Source organism: Lethenteron reissneri, chromosome 5, assembly GCF_015708825.2.
Source record: "Lethenteron reissneri isolate LAM-NWPU_2019-01 chromosome 5, ASM1570882v1, whole genome shotgun sequence".
Classification (NCBI taxonomy): domain Eukaryota; kingdom Metazoa; phylum Chordata; class Hyperoartia; order Petromyzontiformes; family Petromyzontidae; genus Lethenteron; species Lethenteron reissneri.
The window spans coordinates 6,215,737-6,236,592 of record NC_083783.1 but is presented as its reverse complement, the minus strand read 5'-3'; the positions used below and the strand labels follow the sequence as shown (position 1 = coordinate 6,236,592).

General features: G+C 48.3%; 1 protein-coding gene across 1 annotated transcript in view; it reads left to right on the top strand.

Annotated features, from left to right (window-relative positions):
* Positions 1–3,570: 3,570 nt before the first annotated feature.
* The window catches only part of LOC133351763 (mannosyl-oligosaccharide 1,2-alpha-mannosidase IA-like), a 94,545-nt gene continuing 77,259 nt past the window's right edge, over positions 3,571–20,856 (top strand). Inside the window, exons 1-2 of the mRNA XM_061567253.1 lie at positions 3,571–4,765; positions 20,294–20,390. Of these exons, the coding sequence (XP_061423237.1) occupies positions 4,175–4,765; positions 20,294–20,390 (688 nt within the window). The 5' untranslated portion in view covers positions 3,571–4,174. The remainder of the gene's footprint in view (positions 4,766–20,293; positions 20,391–20,856) is intronic.

Below are 20,856 nucleotides of genomic sequence, written 5' to 3'. Positions count from 1 at the left end.
ATGAGAGAGCTAGGGGAGAGCGTGGAGGGGAGTAGAGTGAGATGAGAGGGGAGAGGTAGGAGAGTGCGTGGAGGGGAGTAGAGTGAGATGAGAGGGGAGAGGTAGGAGAGTGTGTGGAGGGGAGCAGAGTGAGATGAGAGGGGAGAGGTAGAGAGTGCGTGGAGGGGAGTAGAGTGAGATGAGAGGGGAGAGGTAGGAGAGTGCGTGGAGGGGAGTAGAGTGAGACGAGAGGTAGCAGAGTGCGTTGAGTGGAGTAGAGTGAGATGATAGGGGAGAGGTAGGAGAGTGCGTGGAGGGGAGTAGAGTGAGATGAGAGGGGAGAGGTAGGAGAGTGCGTGGAGGGGAGTAGAGTGAGATGAGAGGGGAGAGGTAGGAGAGTGCGTGGAGGGGAGTAGAGTGAGATGAGAGAGCTAGGGGAGAGCGTGGAGGGGAGTAGAGTGAGATGAGAGGGGAGAGGTAGGAGAGTGCGTGGAGGGGAGTAGAGTGAGATGAGAGGGGAGAGGTAGGAGAGTGTGTGGAGGGGAGCAGAGTGAGATGAGAGGGGAGAGGTAGGAGAGTGCGTGGAGGGGAGTAGAGTGAGATGAGAGGGGAGAGGTAGGAGAGTGCGTGGAGGGGAGTAGAGTGAGACGAGAGGTAGCAGAGTGCGTTGAGTGGAGTAGAGTGAGATGATAGGGGAGAGGTAGGAGAGTGCGTGGAGGGGAGCAGAGTGAGATGAGAGAGTTTTGGGGTGACAAGGTCTCTTTAACGGGTGCGGGTGAGGAGTCTGGCAGCAGCATTTCGGATCATCTGGAATCTGGAGATGAGGAATTTGGAGGGCCTTGCAATAGTCGCGCTGGCGCGTGATGAAGGCATGGGAAGAGGCAGTGGCGTAGTAACGACAACATCAGCTCAGGGGGTGTGGCAATCGGTGAATTGGGGCCCCAATATTGCATTTATCTCGCACGTTTGCACCAAGGCTAATATATATCGCGACTCCTCTTGCCCTAATCACATCGTTACGCTCACGGTCTCGAACATTTAACGCTGTAGGGGCGCTCCGTCTTTGCAAAGTAAGTTTTTTTCTTCTTGGTTCTTTCGGTAAAGTCACGTAGAAGGGAAGTAATAAAATAATATAACCAAAACATAATAAAACAATTCTCACGACGTTTCGGCCACAACGTGACTTTACCGAAAGAACCAAGAAAATGAATCCCTGCAGTCACGAAAGCTTTAAATCGAAAAGTAAGTTTTTGTTCTTTGACACTCTTGCAAATTGTTCTCATGGTGGTTGTCAAGGGGGCCCAAGCTTGTAGCTTTTGCCAGGTAGGGGGTGCAAGGTGCCCTCTGGCCCCACGGTCGATGCGCGACTGGAATGAGCCTTTCAGCAGCCGCTAGGCTTAGCAATCGGTGGGAAGCGTGAGGTGATGTTATGCAGATCGATTCGAGGTATGTCGGAACAAGTGCTCGGTATTAATGACACCTACAAGGTAAGGTCCGCACTGCCAGTGTGAGATGTCAAGCGTTTACAAGGTGTGTGTTTGCACTTCTTTCAACATTGATAGGGGGCCACGGTGGCGAGATGTTAACTACCTCTCCGGGTATACAGGAAGTATTGGATTCGATCGAGACCCTGATGACGGTATATTTGGGGTTTGCATCTTCTCTATCCCCATGGTCGCGTGGCATTTTTCTCTGGGTCCTCCGCTTTTTCCCTCCACATTTGGAAACATTCATGCGTTTAAAAGTGTTTGTCTGCTAGAAATGCCCACGTGATGAGCCACTTCGTTGAGCTATCGCTTGCGGTCGGGTCGCTTCTGAAACACATTCCTGCGGAGGGAGCTGGTAGGAACGTTGGGTTGCTCGGTCAATGGTCAGGGTCAACGGCGGCGTGGTGTATTCCGCAAATATGCCCGACTGTGAGGGCGGGCACAAGCCGGCGTGAGTAGGTTAAACGTTGAGTTTTATAAGGGCACCACGGGGTGACCAGCCCCTCCCCACCCAGCCCCACCCTCCCCACCCAGCCCTTCCCCACCCTCTCCTCCCCACCCAGCCCCTCCCCACCCTCCCCACCCAGCCCCTCCCCACCCTCCCCTCTCCACCCAGCCCCACCCCTCCCATTTTTGGATGCACGACGGACGGACGGACACAATAATCCCCTGTGGGCTGGTGGAACCAGGTGGTTCCTACCAGTAAAAGAGCCGTATAGCTCATTGGGCCTTACCCGGTGGGAAGAACTAAAACATTGCTTAGTTTTAGTTGAGCACCGTACGTTATCAACCACAAGATGTGCGCTGAGAGGTTGTTGGAATCTTTGCCGAGGAGAGCTTTCCGGCTTGGCGACTGGAGGAGGCTCGAAGGCGACACCAAGATAAGAGTCGGATCGAGGCGTGACCACTGAGACTGGGTTCGCGATGTCAGTGGTGCTGCATTGAAAGGCTGGTCGGTGTTCCCAACGGAGAATTCAAATGTCATTTGTACCATCGGTCATGGTCTTACTCTTAGGTTTTTTTCGGTAAAGTCACGTAGGTAAAAAAATAAATAATAAAAGATAAATAATAAAAATAATCGAAAAACTTATATAAATAAAATAATAAATCACAACGTTTCGATTGCAACACAAGCAATCATCATCAGGTGTGAAAACCACAGCAAGAAATTTGAAAAAAGTGGCGGTTTTTTCTTAACGCCATATTAAATACGCACTACAATGACAATAGTTTAAAGCGATGTGAAAGCATGTTTTATTTTTTTTTTGGGGGGGGGGGGAGAGCTTTGTGACGTCATATTTGAGGGGGGTCTGACTTTTTGTGACGCCGTGTGACGAGGGGGGGGGGTCAAAAATCGTCCAAAATCGCGTGACGTCATTTATGGACGGCCCCTTTGTACTCAGTTATCCAGCCTCGTTTGTACCGTATCGCCTGTACTGCCTGTCTGATAACAATTTGGCTTAATTACAAAATTAGATTTTTAAGCTCGAATCGAAATAATTTGGTTTAAATCGTCATCACGACGATTCGATCCCAATATTCACAGCGTCGTCGGCGTGAGCATCGATTTCATCGGTTTCAAGTGATCGAATCATTACTTTAGGAATCGATTCACCGCGTCTCGTCCCCGGAGGCATTCCACCGCCCATTTATCGGCCACGTGCGTTTACCACTCGTGACGTCATGAGATATTAGAAAACGTAGCACGGATCGGCGCCGCAATCCGTTGCGTTCTAAAAGCATAACGTCGATAAGCGCGCAGGCTCGCCTCCACAACTGGGCGTGTCCCTCTGGCCAATAGGCCCCTCCCTTATCAGAAAACGCCCGCTCGCTATTGGCTAATCCCAGAGCCCGCGGTGGGGGGGGGGGGGCAGTGCCCCACCCCCCACGCTCATCGACCCCCCCCACCCTACCAAGCGCACCACGCGGTGGGCTCGCGAGCTCGTGCCCCCCCCCCCCCTTTAACCCCCACCCCGCGGTGTGGCTCTCGACCAATGGGCGCCCACTTCCTCGTCGGCCTTGCCCCACTGACACGCCCCCTCACCGCCCGTCGCCCCGCCCCCCCGCCCCCCTAGGCCCCGCCTCTTCCGCCGGTCACGTGACCGCGGTCGTCGAGGGCAGGGGCAGCCGCCGTGCGGGCATTGTGGTGGGCAGTAGTAGTCGGTGTCGTTCACGCTCTCTCACTCACTCTTTCATTCTCCTCGTAGAGAGAGAGACATATATAATTACAACGACAAACAAACTATCGTTGCCGCTCGTCAGTTCGTCAACGATTGACGGATTTTTAAAAAAAATTTTTTTTTTTATTTTTCAACGGGTCGGCCGGCCCCCCGCTTCATGCGATATCGCGGCCCTCACAAGGGCAGCGCAGTGCAGCGGCAGCCGCGGCTGAGGCTGCTCAGGCGGCGGCTACGGCAGCAGCAGCAGCAGGAGCAGCAGCAGGAGCAGCGGTGGTGGCGGCGAAGGTGCCCGCAGCAGTTGGGGCGTGATGGGCGGGCGCCCCTGACGGATCTCGTACTCCCTATCGTCACCCTCATCTCCGCCGCTGCTACCGCTGGTGTTGCTCCTCTCGCAGCAGCAGCTGCAGCAGCAGCAACAGCAGCAGCTGCTCCTGCTAGGGCTGCTGCGGCAGTAGTGGCAGCAGCAGCAGCAACAGGAGCAGCAGCTGCTCCTGCTAGGGCTGCAGCAGCAGCAACAGCAGCAGCAAGATGACGTACGGCAGCAGGCCGACCCTGCGGTTGTCCGAGAAGTTCGTGCTGCTGCTCATCGTGAGCGCCTTCATCACGCTGTGCTTCGGCGCGATATTCTTCTTGCCCGACTCCAGGCAGCAGCAACAGTTGAAGCAACAACAACAACAGCAGCAGCAACAGAGGCAACAGCAGCAGCAGCAGCAGGGCACGTTCGTGCCAGGCGGGGAGGCTGCTGTTGCTGTTGATGGTGGCGGCGGTGGTGGTGGGGTTGGTGGAGCAGGAGGAGATGGGAGAGGGCAGGACGCGTCGGCGGCCGCATCGTCCCCTGTCCGAGCCGTGCGCCTCCAACACGAGCGGGCACTGGAGGAGGCTCGCAGCGTCCTTCGCCGGAGCAGAGAGGGCATCCTGAGCGACATCCAGACGCAGAAGAACAACATCCTGCGGGAGAACAAGGCCAAGACGAAGGCTGCTGCGGCTGCTGCGGCTGCTGCGGCCGGAGCTGCCGCTGGAGTGAAAGTGCCCGACGTCAGGATGCCTCGCCTGGTGGGAGCCACGGGGGGAGAGCCGAAGGACCCCGCGACGAGGGAGAAGAGGGAAGCCATCAAGCAGGTGGGGGTGCCCGGGCGGTCTGGGACGGAACAGACACGAATTGTGATTCACCCCGAAGCTGCTGCTCGTTTGGGGGGTGTCATTAAGACAGGAAGGCGGGCCATGAGAGAGAGAGATTGTGTGTGTGTGTGTGAGTAGTCAGACAGTAGGACAAGACAGGGCAGATGCTGGACAGAGGAGATATGGAAGCGCATTGGGATATCCAAACAAGGAGGACACGAAGCAACGACGTGAGAGATAGGGAGAGAGGGGCCTTGGATTATTGAGAGAGACAGGATAGGGTAGTATACATTGGGGGATGAGGGGGGTGAGAGCGTTCAGAAGCACAGGCAGAATACAGGAGACAAGACGGGAAGACACGGGACATTAGAGAGATACGGGAATACACGGGATGTCATTCCATCAGCGCTGGGTGGTGTTGTGGCTCGCTGATTAGCTGGCGAATGGATGGCCGATTAGTTACGGGCGAGACGGTGAAAATAAATACGGCACTGTAGGGAACGAGACGCTATCGACGGCGATGGGGAGGAGGAGAATGCACGGAAACTGACATGCAGAGAGTGTGGTATGAGAGAGAGTGAGGTTGTGAGTGGGAGAACGGGAGATATGCGAGATATGTCGAGGAGAGATGGGACTGGGAAGACCTGTTAGACTGGATGCTAGCCGGGGTATGCGGGACATGAGACAGACGCCAGACACAGAGAGATGCATCCCATGATGCTTGAGATGTCCATACGGAGACGCAGGAGGCAAGGGGCGGTGATACAATCCAGGCAGAGAGACGCTGAGACTCAAACCGTAAGAAGGAGGGAGAGTTGTAGCAATAGATAAGAAACCTGGAGAGGACAGAGAATGAGACGCTTAAGAAACAGGCGGGGTAAGAGCCCCAGCGGACAGCAGGCAAGAGTAGGGAAGGGAATTCTTGACATGAAGACACATGCCATGAGTGAAATATGGGTGATTTGTGATGTCCATGGGAGGTGTCAAACCCTTCAACAGCGCAGGGAGATGAGAGATAGACGTGCAGATGCCGGGCGGAAAGACGGGAGAGATGAGACGAGGAGAGGCGATATAGAATGGACATGGGAGACACGTGAAGTCCAGTTAGGGAGACGGAAGATAAGACAATGAGACGTGAAATTGAGGGACTCGAGATAAGAGACGGGGGGGGGGGGGTGACAAGGCAGAGAGGAGAGATAATACGTGGAGAGAAAGGTCTGCGACACAGAGATTTAAAAGAAAAGAAAAAACTAGCCCATAACAACGAGATACACGAAGAGAGCTCGGAGATTTAGACAACGGTGGAGAAGAAAATTGTACGAGGTTAATGGAGAAACATTGAAGTGCGTGAAGCCGAGAAAGAGAGAGAGAGGCAGGACAGACCGGCTCCAGTCACCGAGGGGAGGGAGAGAGAGAGAGATAAACGAAATATGAGACACACGTGTGACAAGCGACACGTATGTGAAAAATGAGAGAGAGAGAGAGAGGCACGGGGAGACAGGATGAAGAGGGATGAACCCATGAATTGAGGTGGCCGAATGTTCAGCTTCTTCTCGTCACTCAGTCAGTCTCATCCAGGTGGACAATTTCACAGCAGAGTCATTTTATAATGGGATTTACCTTTGCACCATGACACTCTCCCCCATTTCCCGTAAAGGGGACGTTAAAGACTGTGTGATGTCATTCACAATCAGAGGTCGGCCAATGGGTGGCAGTCTCATCGCTGAAATACGACTACGCATGAGTTGTATTGTAGTGCGATAATTGCTGTTATATTGCATTTTAGGTAACAGATGTGCCCCCCTTTGTAGCTACAGTACTTATATTCTGGTCTTCATTTGTACGGAGACGTATGGTCTGGTTGGACTGTCACATGGATATGAAGGTAATGTATATGTGGAATAAACAAAAACTTAATCCACCTGACATCATTGGGTGTCAGAAACTATGTAGGGTTAAAGGTGAAAATGATTGGATTGCTGAGCGCATAACAACGTAATGAGGGTCGATATAATATATGTCCCTTCTCGTGAGAACAAAAAATATAGTTTTTTAGCTTTTCCCATCTAGCACAAGGCCAATTCAAGAATTGGGCTTGCGGGGCTATGCGGTGAACAGTAGAGGGCAGTGCGGTAAGATAAATTTTTGTACTCTACTCCAATGCCCTCTTCTATGGCTCCCTCGCGTTTGAGTAATTCGCACTGACCAGCGTGGTGAAGTATGGTCATGTAACTCGTATTACCCCTGCGCAGGTGTGGGGAGGCCCTCATCCCGCAGTGGATTGACAAAAGGGCTTGTACGTATGTTGAACTTCTTTCGCGCCGTACCTAGCCAACCGTGCAAATGTGAGGTGGAGGAGAAAATCGGACGCTTGTGAAACACGTCCGATTGGCATCTTTGCAAACGAAAGATATTGAATTATGCGAGTCCAGTAACGAGTGACATAGTCGTGTGCATGCCAAAGGCAACATTTGCAAAGGGTGGAAGCGCCAACTTGTTTCCTTCCAGCCCACCAAGGGTGCTTTTGCTGCTCGCTCGCCAGTTTCTCTTCTTGCCCATTGTGTGGGACGTCCGCAGAGTTGTGGGAAGGGGATGGAGAAACACGCCGTACACAACGCGGCACGGGCACACGTGGGGGGGGGGGGGGGCACGTGTGTTAAATGCCCCCCGGCATTGTGGCCACACAAAGCCGGGCAGCAATGCCGTACAGGTTCGGCGGCTTGCCGGTCATCGTGCCCCCCATTATTGGGTTGTGTGGTGTGCCCTGTGGTTGAATTTCTCTCGCACCGCAGACGTAGCCGGCACCCGCCCGCTAATTGGAATGGTGCGGTTAGAGGGCCCAGGCAATTGTTGAATTGGTGTCAGAGCACAACCTGTAAACCGGGTTGTGTGTGTCAGCGTGGTGGTTACACGCTGCGCGATCCGGGTTCCATTCCCGCTCACGGCCAACACCAGTGATGGTTATCTGAACCGGTCCTGGGGCCTCCGCTAGGTCGACTCAGCCTCAAATGAGTACATTGTAGCGGTGTGTCAACATCGCCACTAGGGAGACAAAGGCGGCCTGGCGTGGTGTTGTGCTACCCATCCCTGTCGTGCGGCCTGCCGGCCTTCGCTAGCAGCACTTCGCCCCAATAGCCTGTTGAAGGCTACACGGGGGATCTTTGTCTTTGGTGTGGCGGGGTCTTGGCTTTGTGTTACTGATGTACAGCCCCAGATTGCAATAGCAGCTCGAATGGCAGCAGTTGGGGGGGGGGGGGATGGCTTTAAGACCAGGCGACGTGGGAAGGGTTGATTACTGATATAAGCACTTGCGTGGGTGGCCAAAGCTACGCATTGCCCCCCCCCCACCCCCCCTTGACAACCACCGTGAGATGTTTTAAACAACAGTGTAAAATAACAATACTTAAATTGTTGTTGTCATGAAAAAATATTCATTTGGGGTCGACGTTTTATTTTTATGTAACTAGAGCGGTAACGTTTGGGCTTTCCGCAAAAAAACTGCGCATCGCGTGTTGTGTTTCTGTGTTGTCTTCATCAGCATCATCATCATCAGTGTCATCAGGTAGACGGGCAGCACCTTTCTTCCGTGGTGGGGTGATTAGTGGCGTGAGCGTAAACTGACGACGATGTGATTAGGCAAAGAGGAGCCTCGATATATTATAGCCTGGGTGTGCGACCGTTCCGAGACAAATTCAATATTTCCCCCCCTCCCCCAAACCTGACCGATTGCTCTCCCCCCCCCACACCCCCTGAGCTGATAATGTTGTGACTACGCCACTGCTGACAACAATCTAGGTGGTGGTGGTGTTGCTGCTGCATGCGTCTGTTGTTGCATGTGACAAGCCCGGGGCAGTTGGCGATGCGACGTCCGGTTTGCCCAACCAGCGAGGAGGCATGGATGGATGGATGGTTCCATTGTTCCCAGAATTGGGGGCGAAATTGGCCACGGACGCGGCAGATTTTTCACGACAGTGGTGTACGTGGCGGCGTTCGAGGTGTGTGAATGATGTTGGGGGAGGGGGGGGCACAGCTCCACTGTGGTGGCAGCCACCACTACCACCACCTTCAATTCGGAATCAATATTTATACTGGAGAAAATCGGATGAGCTATGAAGCTCTTTTTCACATGTTCAGTCGGGGCGGGTAAGAGCTTTACAATAACACACCATGCAAAATACGATTTGAGTGCAAAGTACAAGAAAGGTAAACAAATCACCCAAACACACACACATCCAACGAAAACATCCGCATCCTACCAGGCAAAGCCCACTGAGGTGTTAAATTGTTTTTAAACAGCGACCTGGCCACAAACGATAGCTCAACAGAGTGGCTTATCAGTTGGATATTTATAGCAGCAAAGTAATCTAAACAGTCTAAACGCATGTTTTTTAATGTGGAGGGGAAAACCAGAGGCCCCGGAGAAAAAAACTGCACAAAACCACGGGGAGAGAGAGAGACACGCAATCTCCAACTATACAGCAGCAGGCGTCAGGGTCTGGATCGAACCCACGACCTCCTTGCATACCAGGCGAGGTAGATAACATCTCACCCACTAGTGGCACTCCTTAACTAAAATCAGTTGGGCTTCAACGTTTCCGTGGTCTTTGTTTCCTTCCTGTGTCGACACTTGTCGTCGTCAACACGGCTGCAGTAGCAGTGGCAGCAGCAGGCCGCGCATTACATAGTCCGAGGGAATGTGTGCGTCGCCGAAACCGTGACACGCTTTTGTGGCGCCGCGCTGCGTGTTGAAACCGCAATTCTTTTCGCCGGTATAATTAGTCGTGTTTTCAGAGGCGTGGGTAATTTCCGCGGGTACTTTCCGCGGGTAATGCTTGCCTCGGTCGAGTCCAAGGTGTAACCATTTGTTGCCAGTCGCTTCAGATGACTTGCGTCAAACAAAAAAAAAGCACGTGGTTTTTAAAATCTTTTTACATCGTCGCCAAAATTGGCAATGGCAAGCGCATTGTGGTTAGTTATTGAGTCGCGTAAGACGTAGCCCGGCCGATGCACTAAGTTCAACTTTGGCGAACGAGCAACGACGTTGCGCATGGGTTGAAGTTCATGCAACTGAGACATTTTGGTGCTATAAATTAGCAAATGATGGGCCACTATAATTTGTGGCCAGATCACTTCTAAAAAATAAGTTAATACCGAATTGCATTTGTATGTGTTTGTGTGATTTGTTTACCTTTCATGTACTTTGCACTGCCATCGTATTTTTGTATTGTTTGTTGTCGTCACGTGCTCTTACCCTCCCCAACTAGACATCATCGGGTTCCTCCAGTATGAATACATACTCTGATTCATCGTTGCACGGTCCGTTTTTGGCCTCATGTGGCGTGGAGACGAGCGGCGAGGCAGAAAATGAAGGGTTAAAATTCTTGACAGATTGTGTCTCGTGAGCCGTCTCAACCACCTTCGGAACCCCCACCACAGGGCACGTGTGTTTTGCCTGATTGTGGGGGGGCTTTGATGATTCTGTCACCGTTGTGTCATGCTTCTGAACGCTGCGCTTGTTGACCTGTGCAACGTGTGCAACCAGCAGAGTCTGTATCCTATGGACACATCCGAGGGATATTAAAATAGTGAATGTGGATAAAGCCACACACTTTGGCACTAAGCATTAATTAAACTGCTTCACGTGATTGCTTCGTTTGTTTTAGTCCGATGGAGGGCATTCAAACTAAAACAATCTTTACTCTTGTTAAATCCCACATATCTCTGGGAACATTTTGTCAACCTTTTATGCCAAAAAGCGTTTAAGCGTGTTGCTATATATGGACATCTGTTTGAGGGGTGGTGTGAGTTAATGGCATGTATTTCGAGGGGCTGCTTGGCAATCTCCTTGCTGTTGCTCTTGATAACTTAATTATGTATCTGCGTTTGTCAGGCCGGAAGATCATGTTCCTGTCTTACCTGTCTCGACCGGTCGGTGTCCAGTTTGTGGAATCCGTGCCCTGTAGCACAAATGGATTCATGAGCACGTGCTGAGTTTTACAGTTCTTTAAGCTACTGCGGTAGAGTAGTTGAGTAATCTAAGAGCAATTGAAGTGTCTTTGCGCTGGTAAGTTTATAGTTATGTCACTTATGCAGGAAAGTTTCACTGGTTCAAGAAGATCTCGCTTAAGGATGTTTGGCTAATTCCTTTCTGAGGATTGTTTCGGCATTCCCTCGTTATTCACAAACTTGCTATCTGCGATTTTGGCGATCCGCGTATCGCAACTGGAACTTTACACAACTGCATCGAGACAGAGATAAAGTGATGAAGTGACGAAAGAGAATGTGATGCGAGAAAGTGATGAGATTAGAGTGATGAGATTAGAGTGATGAGATTATAGTGATGAGATAGTGATGATGATGCTACTACGTATTATCATCATCATAATTTAAGGTATGTTATTTTATAAATGATTATTGAATGCTTTAATGTACATTTTATTTACTTTATGTTTTTCTAACTAATTTTTTGTGGTATGATAATTTTCACATTTAATAGTTTATTTACGTATTTATTCAAGGTTATTCATTTATCGTATGCCATTATCATCCGCGGCAATTTTCCATTCTCGAGCATCTTCCGGAATTCATCTTCTTGGTTCTTTCGGTAAAGTCACGTAGAAGGGAAGTAATAAAATAATGAAAATAAAACATAATAAAATAAAATTATTCTCACGACGTTTCGGCCACAACGCAGGCAGCCGTCCTCAGGTGAAAACCAGGTCCGTCGAGGCGACAGAGTCTGAATCAGTCACGAAAGCTTTAAATCAAAATTCATCTTCCGGAACTTATCCCTTGCGAATAACGAGGGTGTCCCGTATTAGCACCCCACAGCCAAGCATGGTTGGATTGTCGCTGTGGCGATATGTTAAATACCTCGCCTGGTATGCATGAGGCCGTGGGTTTGATCCCTACAGTGATGCCTGTATATTTGGAGTTGGCGTGTCTTTCCCTGTGGTCGTGTGGAGTTTTCTCCGGGTCCTCCGGTTCCCCCCCCCCCCCCCCCCCCATTGGGAAACATGCTTTTAGGCTATTGGGCTGCAATACATTTTCACATGATAGGCCACTTTGTTGAGCTATTATTTAAAGGCAAGTCTATTTTGAAAAAATATCTGTGTAGCTTAGTGGGCCTTACTTGGTAAAATAAAAACAAATATTCATTTAGTTTGTTAGTTTACGCAAATTTTCACCATCCACCAACCCTTGCACACATCACCCCTGAGTGTTTCGAGTGTTTGTTGAGCTTGGGGTGACGGCACTGGTGTGGCTGGATGGTGCCGGGGTGTGAGGCTTTTTAAATCCTTTATATTAAGTTCGCATGCTTACTTGCTTGCGTGCTTGCTTGCTTGCGTGCTTGCTTGCTTGCTTGCGTGCATGCTTGCTTGCTTACGACCGTGCAAATCTTTCGGTCGTTTTTTAACCCACTTCCCGTGATCCAATCGAGCTGACATTTCCCACACAGACTCGTTGTGCCAGACAAATAATGTTCGTGAAAAAAAATTCCCAAAATGTTACACTTTTAGGCAATTTTTTTTTATTTTACATATATTCAAATAGAACTCATTCATCGCTTTGGCTGAACGTCACAGTATAAGAGCCCAGAGCGTAACCCCTCCACAGGCCGTGGCGGAGTAGCGCAGTTGGTAGTGCCCTCGCTTCCCATGCCAAAGGTCGCGGGATCGATCCCCGCGTCCTCCACAGGCGAATATATTTTTAAATCCTTTATATTAAGTTCGCTGCCACGCATATAAAGGATTTATAGTGAAAAACTTTGTTTTTACGGGTTATACTTGTTTCTGCCTGCGAGGGGAGGGTGGGGAGACGTCGTGATTTCTCAGCTCGCTGAGGCAGGAGGAGGAGGAGGAAGAGAGAGGGTGGTGGTGGACGTGGCAATGGAATAATTAAAAATGGCACCTCACAGCGGAGTGAGATCTGAGTGGCGTTGTCTTGATTGGAAAAAAAACCACGTTCAGCTTACAAAACTGTGGGCTTGTCCACAGCTGTCACTGTGGTATGAAATACCAAAAATGCAAATTGACTGTTTGCTTTTAGTAAATGAATTATTTCTTGGGAATATATGCACCTGGGGGTGCATCAATGCTGTCTATGCAGTGCATGCCAGGTTGCTCGTGCATTTGAGGTTCCATAATCGTTGATGGATTTAATAAAGGTTCCTTTTGACATCTTGCGCAGATCATTAATGGCAGTATATTTTTGGTTATCCAGATAGATAGCAGGAAAACAAATGGATTTGTAGTCTGTCAATGCTTTGCCTGTTTGATTAACAGATTCTCGTGGACCAGATAGTGCGTCTCTGGATGAAAAGCACGTTAATATTACGGAATACACCAAATTAGTTTTGCGCGCTGTGGTAATATTTAATTATGGTCCCTGACGCAATAATTTAGATATGATTATAAGAATGGAATTCCCCTTTCCAGCTACTGTTACTGCGCATTAGACCTGTCTGCAGTCCTTAGTCGCAGACCACGAGGTGATATGGTGGTGGGAGGTCATCCATTTCTCATGTGTTGCCACAAATGCACATTTGGGCCATATTCCGAACTTGTGCATGCTATCGGCATAATAATGTTTCGTATTTGTCATGCGCACAGTTTTAGTTCTCTCTCAGAGAGACCGATTGATTCATACTTCAGCATTTATTCTTGCTGTGGTTGTTCCACCTGATTTAGATTGCTTGTGTTGCGATCGAAACGCCATGATTTGTTTTATTTGATTTTATTTCTACCTACGTGACTTTACCGAAAGAACCGAAGAGTATAGTTGTAAGGAAACTACAGACCAGCGGGAAGTCAGCCAGAACCAGCGCCAACAGTTGCACAACTTCTGTGGTGCTATATATTTGGATGTTTGGCCAGCTCCATGCATGAGTCTGTGTACATGTGGAAGGACAACGGAGAGTACTAGTGCCTGGAGAAAACCCACGTGTACTTGCGCGGTAACACTTGATCTCCATACAGATGGAGAATAGATGTAAAATAAGTCCACTTGCTGTACTGCCATATACTACTGGCAAGCCAGGGATGGCACTCAATGCCCAAGGGTAGCAAGGGAGTTTTCCAAATTGGTGTGATCAACCAACCCTGACCTCCACAGTGCTACCTTCCAATCAGTCCATCATAACCACCTGCATCAGCAATGCCTTTGTGTTTGCTTTTTATTTTTACTTTGTGGAGTCATCCATTAACTATATAAATTTACAGCCCTTTGTCAATCATCAGCTGGATGAAGGCCTCTCTCTCCATGCTGTGTCAGCTGTCGGGGTTGTTTGAACATTCTTCACTAAGCTGGTCAGTGTGGGGTTGTAAAAGATTGGAGCCCAGGACCAGTTAAGCCAAATCTCACTGCTGATGTTTGCCGTGCCTGGCAGTCGAACTCGGTTCGTGGGGTTCATGGCACAGTGCTCTATCCATATAACCGCATCTCCACTCTCGTAAATAATAGCTTAACAACAAATACATTTGGAAGTAATTTTTTCACCGTGAGAATGATTAAATTAGTTTAAAGCAAATTCAAGAGGCTATGCATTTCCTGTATTCGAATATGTCAGTAAACTGAAACAAAAAAGGGACAGTTTATTGTGCTTAAGTGTTCAATATTAATGCATTGTAGTGGCGGCTTTAGTATAAAGGCTTAATAAGCACAACCACTTTGTTGATGGCGGGCAAAATTGATCTGGCTTTTACTGCAAAATATTCATGCTGTGGTCCTGTGGTCTTTTCTGCATGTATACAAATGTCACCGAGCCCCTACCAGTGTCAGGTGCACTGCTATTTGCTGTCACTTGTATACAGTATTGTGTCTATAGAGAAAGGAAGGTTTATCTTTGTGTGTGTGTACAATACAGCCTCATGATAATATTTGCGGTCTAAAGGTGAAGCCATTTGACCTTTGGGGATAGACACTCGAGGTCTTAGTTGTTTGTCTTTTTAATTGGAAAAATAATCTTCTGCCGATGCCATTTTTACATTTTATACAAAGGGGCAGTTTGTTTGAGTGTTTCCTTCTCGACAAAAAAACAGCCTCGCAAACACTGCAGTAAAATGGGTACATTATAGTGAGCTTGTTGGCAGATGCACGCGACTGGTGAAATGTAGGCTGAGCACCAACAATCCTTTCATACATGTCGGTATGTGCTGAAGAGTTTGCCATATTTCGCTTGAGAGAAGACCTCGACTTACAACAATGTAAACTATGTTTGCAAGTGAGACCTTACTCGTGCTACTTTTAAAGCCAAATAAATGCCCATCTGTACTCTTTGTTTTTTTCGGTAAAGTCGCGTAAAAAAAAAAACAGTATGGACTCTTGCAGTCACGAAAACTTCAAATATAGAATAAATGCCCATCTGATTAAGTAGGGGTAAACGTGTGTTTTATTTACGAGCTAGCTGCTTGCGATATTTCTGAGGGAAATGACACGCCACTCTGCTATATTTTCCAGCACTGGGCCACAACTTTTTCATTTTAAGTGCCACTGTTGGCGTAAATCACACATGTGGCTTTCATTTTGGACCTGGGCACATGTAAAATAAGGCGGTGGCCATTTTTGCACATGCTTTGTAAAATTACCGACCCTTCTTTTTGGAATCCTCCCCAAAAAAAACAATTTGGTTGACATTTAGCAGTGCCGTTTTCGCCGCACATTGTGTGGAGATGTTCTGAGCAGCTCGCGTTCGTGGCAGGCTTTGGGATGCCGGCGATCGATTATGAATGCTAAAGTTTAATTCCCAAGCAAATAATATTGCTAAACTTGCAGATTGTTCCAATTCGTAGCATGTAGGCATTAAAGTCGACCATTGCTTGTTTGCACATGCCACAATGGTCGCTTTTGAGTTTCCCTTTAATCACGTTGAAGCTGACAGCGGTTCAAGACATGGGTTAAGTTCTTCCCGATCTTTTACATTTTTCTCTGCCAGAGAAAAAAATCTCTTGGCAAGCCACAGGTGCCGACTGCAGAGTTCTATTTTTGTAGACGCATTGCCTCGTGAATGCGTTGCTTCTCGTCGTCGGCATTCCGCCACCTGGGTGCCTATTCCCCTCCCGTGGGCACACACTGGACCAAGTTGCGCTCTAACTGGAAAGTTTTGAAAGCGTTTTGTATTGCATGCTTTCTGTATAAGAAAGTCCCATGATAGTCAAAATGCATACATAACAGAGGTCGCAACCCGATACCCGGCTACCCGTACCCGGCCGGGTACGGGTACGGGTACCTGTTTGCGACCCTGGTGCGGCCGAGTACGGGTACGGGTAGGCCGTGAGTCACTGGTGAGTAACTGTTTGTCACTCATTTCCCAACGTCTCGTCTCTTCTCACAATTCAAGTTCCTAGAATCGACCCACCCGCGCCTGCAACATGGCTTCATCCCAGGTACCCGATACCCGTACCCTACCCGTACTCAGGGTACGGGTACGGCCGGGTACGGGTACCCGTTTGCGACCCTGGTGCGGCCGGGTACGGGTAAGGAATCACAACCCGTTTGCGACCTCTGATACATAACGCAGACAGATATAATTGACTAAACATTTTCCCGGTAGGTTATTCTATCCCTCTGTAATCCAGATATAAATGTGCAGGGAAAGTGATGCCTGTAGAAGCCGGTATAATAAGTAACTTTCTTCCCAATACAAGTACTGTTCCATCGTAAAGTTTCGAGATTTTGGTATGCCTTCGAGGTCAATGATATGCCTGTCACATGTGTGGCCTACCCACGTTTGGGACCACTGAAGGTGTAAAGTAGGGCTCGCCAGCTACAGACAAGCCTAACCCAAGTCGAGGAAGCTAATACACTGGACAAGTCTCTCTGTCCTTCGATGCAGACATTCTTTTTGGCACACTACTTGGGGGGGGGGTAAAGTGTTGGTAGAGCAGCGGATGAAACTAATGGCATAATTGATGCAAGTCGCATGCGGTGGCTATTTGTCATATTGGTTAAAGGCAGTTGTATTGACTCCGCATGATGCAAGCACTCTATCAAAACCTCGCAGGCCCATTGGTTGAGACCGGATGTTTCGAGTCTATGTGCACTAATGAGTTGCACATGGTGCATGTGCTTACGTCATTGCGTACTGTACAGCAGTGAAAACAGGCCGCGTGTAAACTTGGTGGAAGAGGATATCTGCAGGCGCGCGTTTGTCGCGCGGAAAATTGCACGCGGGATGCAAGTGCTGATAGTTCTTAGTGTACATACGCACGTACGGGAACTGCTTATTTTAATCCAGCTCTCCGTCGTGTTGTCGCGTTGTGCCCCGCGTGTTGTTTGCCAAGACGTGCGGAGTGAAACGTCGGACACCGTGCGACCCGAAAAACATGCGGCGCGACTCGACAAAAAAATAAAAAGCACGTCGGGAGGTCTACGCAGCGCAAACCGCGAAAAACCGACGCGGTTATGTTTAGTCCAAAAAAAGGGTTTGCACTCCTAATGAGCACTCGTTTCATGGCCTCATGCACCACGAAGGCAGTTGGCAGTGCCAAGCCTGGCTGCTTCTTCTCCCTCAAACGTCGCGGCAAACACCTGGTACTCATTTCAGGCTGTCAGCCACAAGGAGGGAGGAGGCCCCCCTCTGGGTGCATGGGATGATGATGGCAACGTTTAGGAATTCGGTCCTTGGGAGGAGGCTGGAATAGAACCTCATTTCAGCAGTATTAGGGGGTATGTACGTTGAACTTCTTTCGCGCCGTGCGTAACCAACCACGCTCATCAGAGGTGCTGGGGAAGGACGACATACCAAACACGACAAGTCGTTTTGATTTGAAGCTTTCGTGACTGCAGGAATCCATATTCTTTGGTTCTTTTATTTTATACCTACGTGACTTTACCAAAAGAATCAAAGAGTACGACAAATGGTTCTAAAGAAATTAGTTTTAATTCGAGACTTAAAAGTGCTTAGTTCCAGCGGCTTCCTAATATCGGAAGGGCACAGTACCATAATAATCTCTTTTAGTCCACAGTACTAACCGATCCCATTGGACTTGCCCTATGTAACTGCTGGAAGTATCTGTTTAGTTAATTTGTTTTCATTACGTTCTGCTTCACTTGAACCTATAGCGGCTACCCTAAAAAAATAACTGAAGTCTCGGAATCAAATTGGGGTAACCTCTGTGAGAGAAGGGGCATAAATAGCAATTGTTTTGTAAAGGGGAAATCGTTACCGGTTTATGTATCACTCGTGTTGCTGCTCTATGCTCCCTGTGTACCGATTTCGTTTTGCTTGTAATGTGCACCGATGCCTACTTTATTGAGGTGATATTGGCACGTACAATAAAGATCGACTGATTTATTGAAGGCCGCATTGCTCAAGCCATCAGGCTAAGATCAGCTGTTAAAAAGTAGTTGAAGAAGCTGTGTATTTTTTGTAGAGTAAACCGATTGAGATCATTGGCATTCTCTATCAATTGGGAAAATGTGAGCGTTGGAATGCAAAATGTATTTTGGCTTTGATGGCTGACTCATATATAAAACAGCGTTAATCATATATGCATTTCCCAGTCCCTTAGGTGTCATATAGGGTGCGTGTTATAGCGCCCCTAAGGTTCATTATTATTCTTTTTTGGCAGAGACTGCTCTTCTGAAATTTAAATAAGTCTAAAAAAATCCACAAAGAACCAGCATAGTTATTTAATCCCTGAAAAAGTGATTTTCAGATTTAAATGTTAAAGCACCCACATGGTTCATGCTGCGACTCACTTCTTACAGGGATGACATAAAGCCGATCGTATTTTGGGAAGATGTACAGTGAGGGAAAAAAGTATTTGATCCCCTGCTGATTTTATACGTTTGCCCACTGACGAAGAAATGATCAGTCTATAATTTTAATGGTAGGTGTATTTGAACAGTGAGAGACAGAATAACAACAAAAAAATCCAGAAAAACGCATGTAAAAAATGTTATAAATTGATTTGCATTTTAATGAGGGAAATAAGTATTTGACCCCTCTGCAAAACATGACTTAGTACTTGGTGGCAAAACCCTTGTTGGCAATCACAGAGGTCAGACGTTTCTTGTAGTTGGCCACCAGGTTTGCACACATCTCAGGAGGGATTTTGTCCCACTCCTCTTTGCAGATCTCTCTCAAAGTAATTAAGGTTTCGAGGCTGACGTTTGGCAACTCGAACCTTCAGCTCCCTCCACAGATTTTCTATGGGATTAAGGTCTAGAGACTGGCTAGGCCACTCCAGGACCTTAATGTGCTTCTTCTTGAGCCACTCCTTTGTTGCCTTGGCCGAGTGTTTTGTGTCATTGTCATGCTGGAATACCCATCCACGACCCATTTTCAATGCCCTGGCTGAGAGAAGGAGGTTCTCACCCAAGATTTGACGGTACATGGCCCCGTCCATCGTCCCTTTGATGCGGTGAAGTTGTCCTGTCCCCTTAGCAGAAAAACACCCCCAAAGCATAATGTTTCCACCTCCATATTTGACGGTGGGGATGGTGTTCTTGGGGTCATAGGCAGCATTCCTCCTCCTCCAAACACGGCGAGTTGAGTTGATGCCAAAGAGCTCCATTTTGGTCTCATCTGACCACAACACTTTCACCCAGTTGTCCTCTGAATCATTCAGATGTTCATTGGCAAACTTCAGACGGGCATGTATATGTGCTTTCTTGAGCAGGGCGACCTTGCGGGCGCTGCAGGATTTCAGACCTTCATGGCGTAGTGTGTTACCAACTGTTTTCTTGGTGACTATGATCCCAGCTGCCTTGAGATCATTGACAAGATCCTCCCGTGTAGTTCTGGGCTGATTCCTCACCGTTCTCATGATCATTGCAACTCCACGAGGTGAGATCTTGCATGGAGCCCGAGGCCGAGGGAGATTGACAGTTATTTTGTGTTTCTGACATTTGCGAATAATCGCACCAACTGTTGTCACCTTCTCACCAAGCTGCTTGGCGATGGTCTTGTAGCCCATTCCAGCCTTGTGGAGGTCTACAATCTTGTCCCTGACATCCTTGGAGAGCTCTTTGGTCTTGGCCATGGTGGAGAGTTGGGAATCCGTTTGATTAATTGTTTCTGTGAACAGGTGTCTTTTATACAGGTAACAAGCTGAGATTTGGAGCACTCCCTTTAAGAGTGTGCTCCTAATCTCAGCTCGTTACCTGTATAAAAGACACCTGGGAGCCAGAAATCTTTCTGATTGAGAGGGGATCAAATACTTATTTCCCTCATTAAAATGCAAATCAATTTATAACATTTTTGACATGCGTTTTTCTGGATTTTGTTGTTATTCTGTCTCTCACTGTTCAAATAAACCTACCATTAAAATTATAGACTGATCATTTCTTTGTCGGTGGGAAAACGTACAAAATCAGCAGGGGATCAAATACTTTTTTCCCTCACTGTAGGCCAAATAAGGAATAATTATTCATGTGTGTACAATGTGTGTTTTTCATCTGGTGAGCCGTGCTTAAATTGGTCTTTGCGCTCATTTTTTATTCTCTTATTTCACCGCCGTACACGTTTGATGATGGAGAATGTTTCTCAAGGTTTTTTTTTTCTTCTCTTCCTCCGCTGTACAGATGATGAAGCATGCGTGGAACAACTACAAGCAGTACGCCTGGGGTGCCAATGAGCTGAAGCCTATTGCCAAGAAGAGCCACACCACCAACATATTCGGTGAGCCTTGCAAATATGTTAATGGCCAACAACAACAAAAACCGCCGTGCGGCAGTTTTGCAGCAATCTCTTTAATCAGTTGGAGCAAACAGACAAGGACGACGACTTCTCGCTGCTTTAAACATTAACGCGCATGTCTGGTAAACAGCCACGCGTTGACTACGGTCACTCTGGCCCTTGCCCAATGGCTTCGCTTGAAACGGACGAAACAAAGTCCTGTGGGTGGCAACGTGCCCTGCTGGACTTTGTGTTTGTCCGATGATTGAGATGATTGAGCGCCGGGGAAATTCAGCGCAAGGTCACTAACGAGACCTGTTAAGCAGAGCCAGTTGACCATTCCATTTAGCCTGCACGTATTTTGAAATAAAGTACCAAAAACAATGCATCTATTTATATTTTTTTGCCGAGGGTGTGTATTGCATACCAAAGCAGCGTGAAGCATTGTTTCACACTCGTACCATACTTT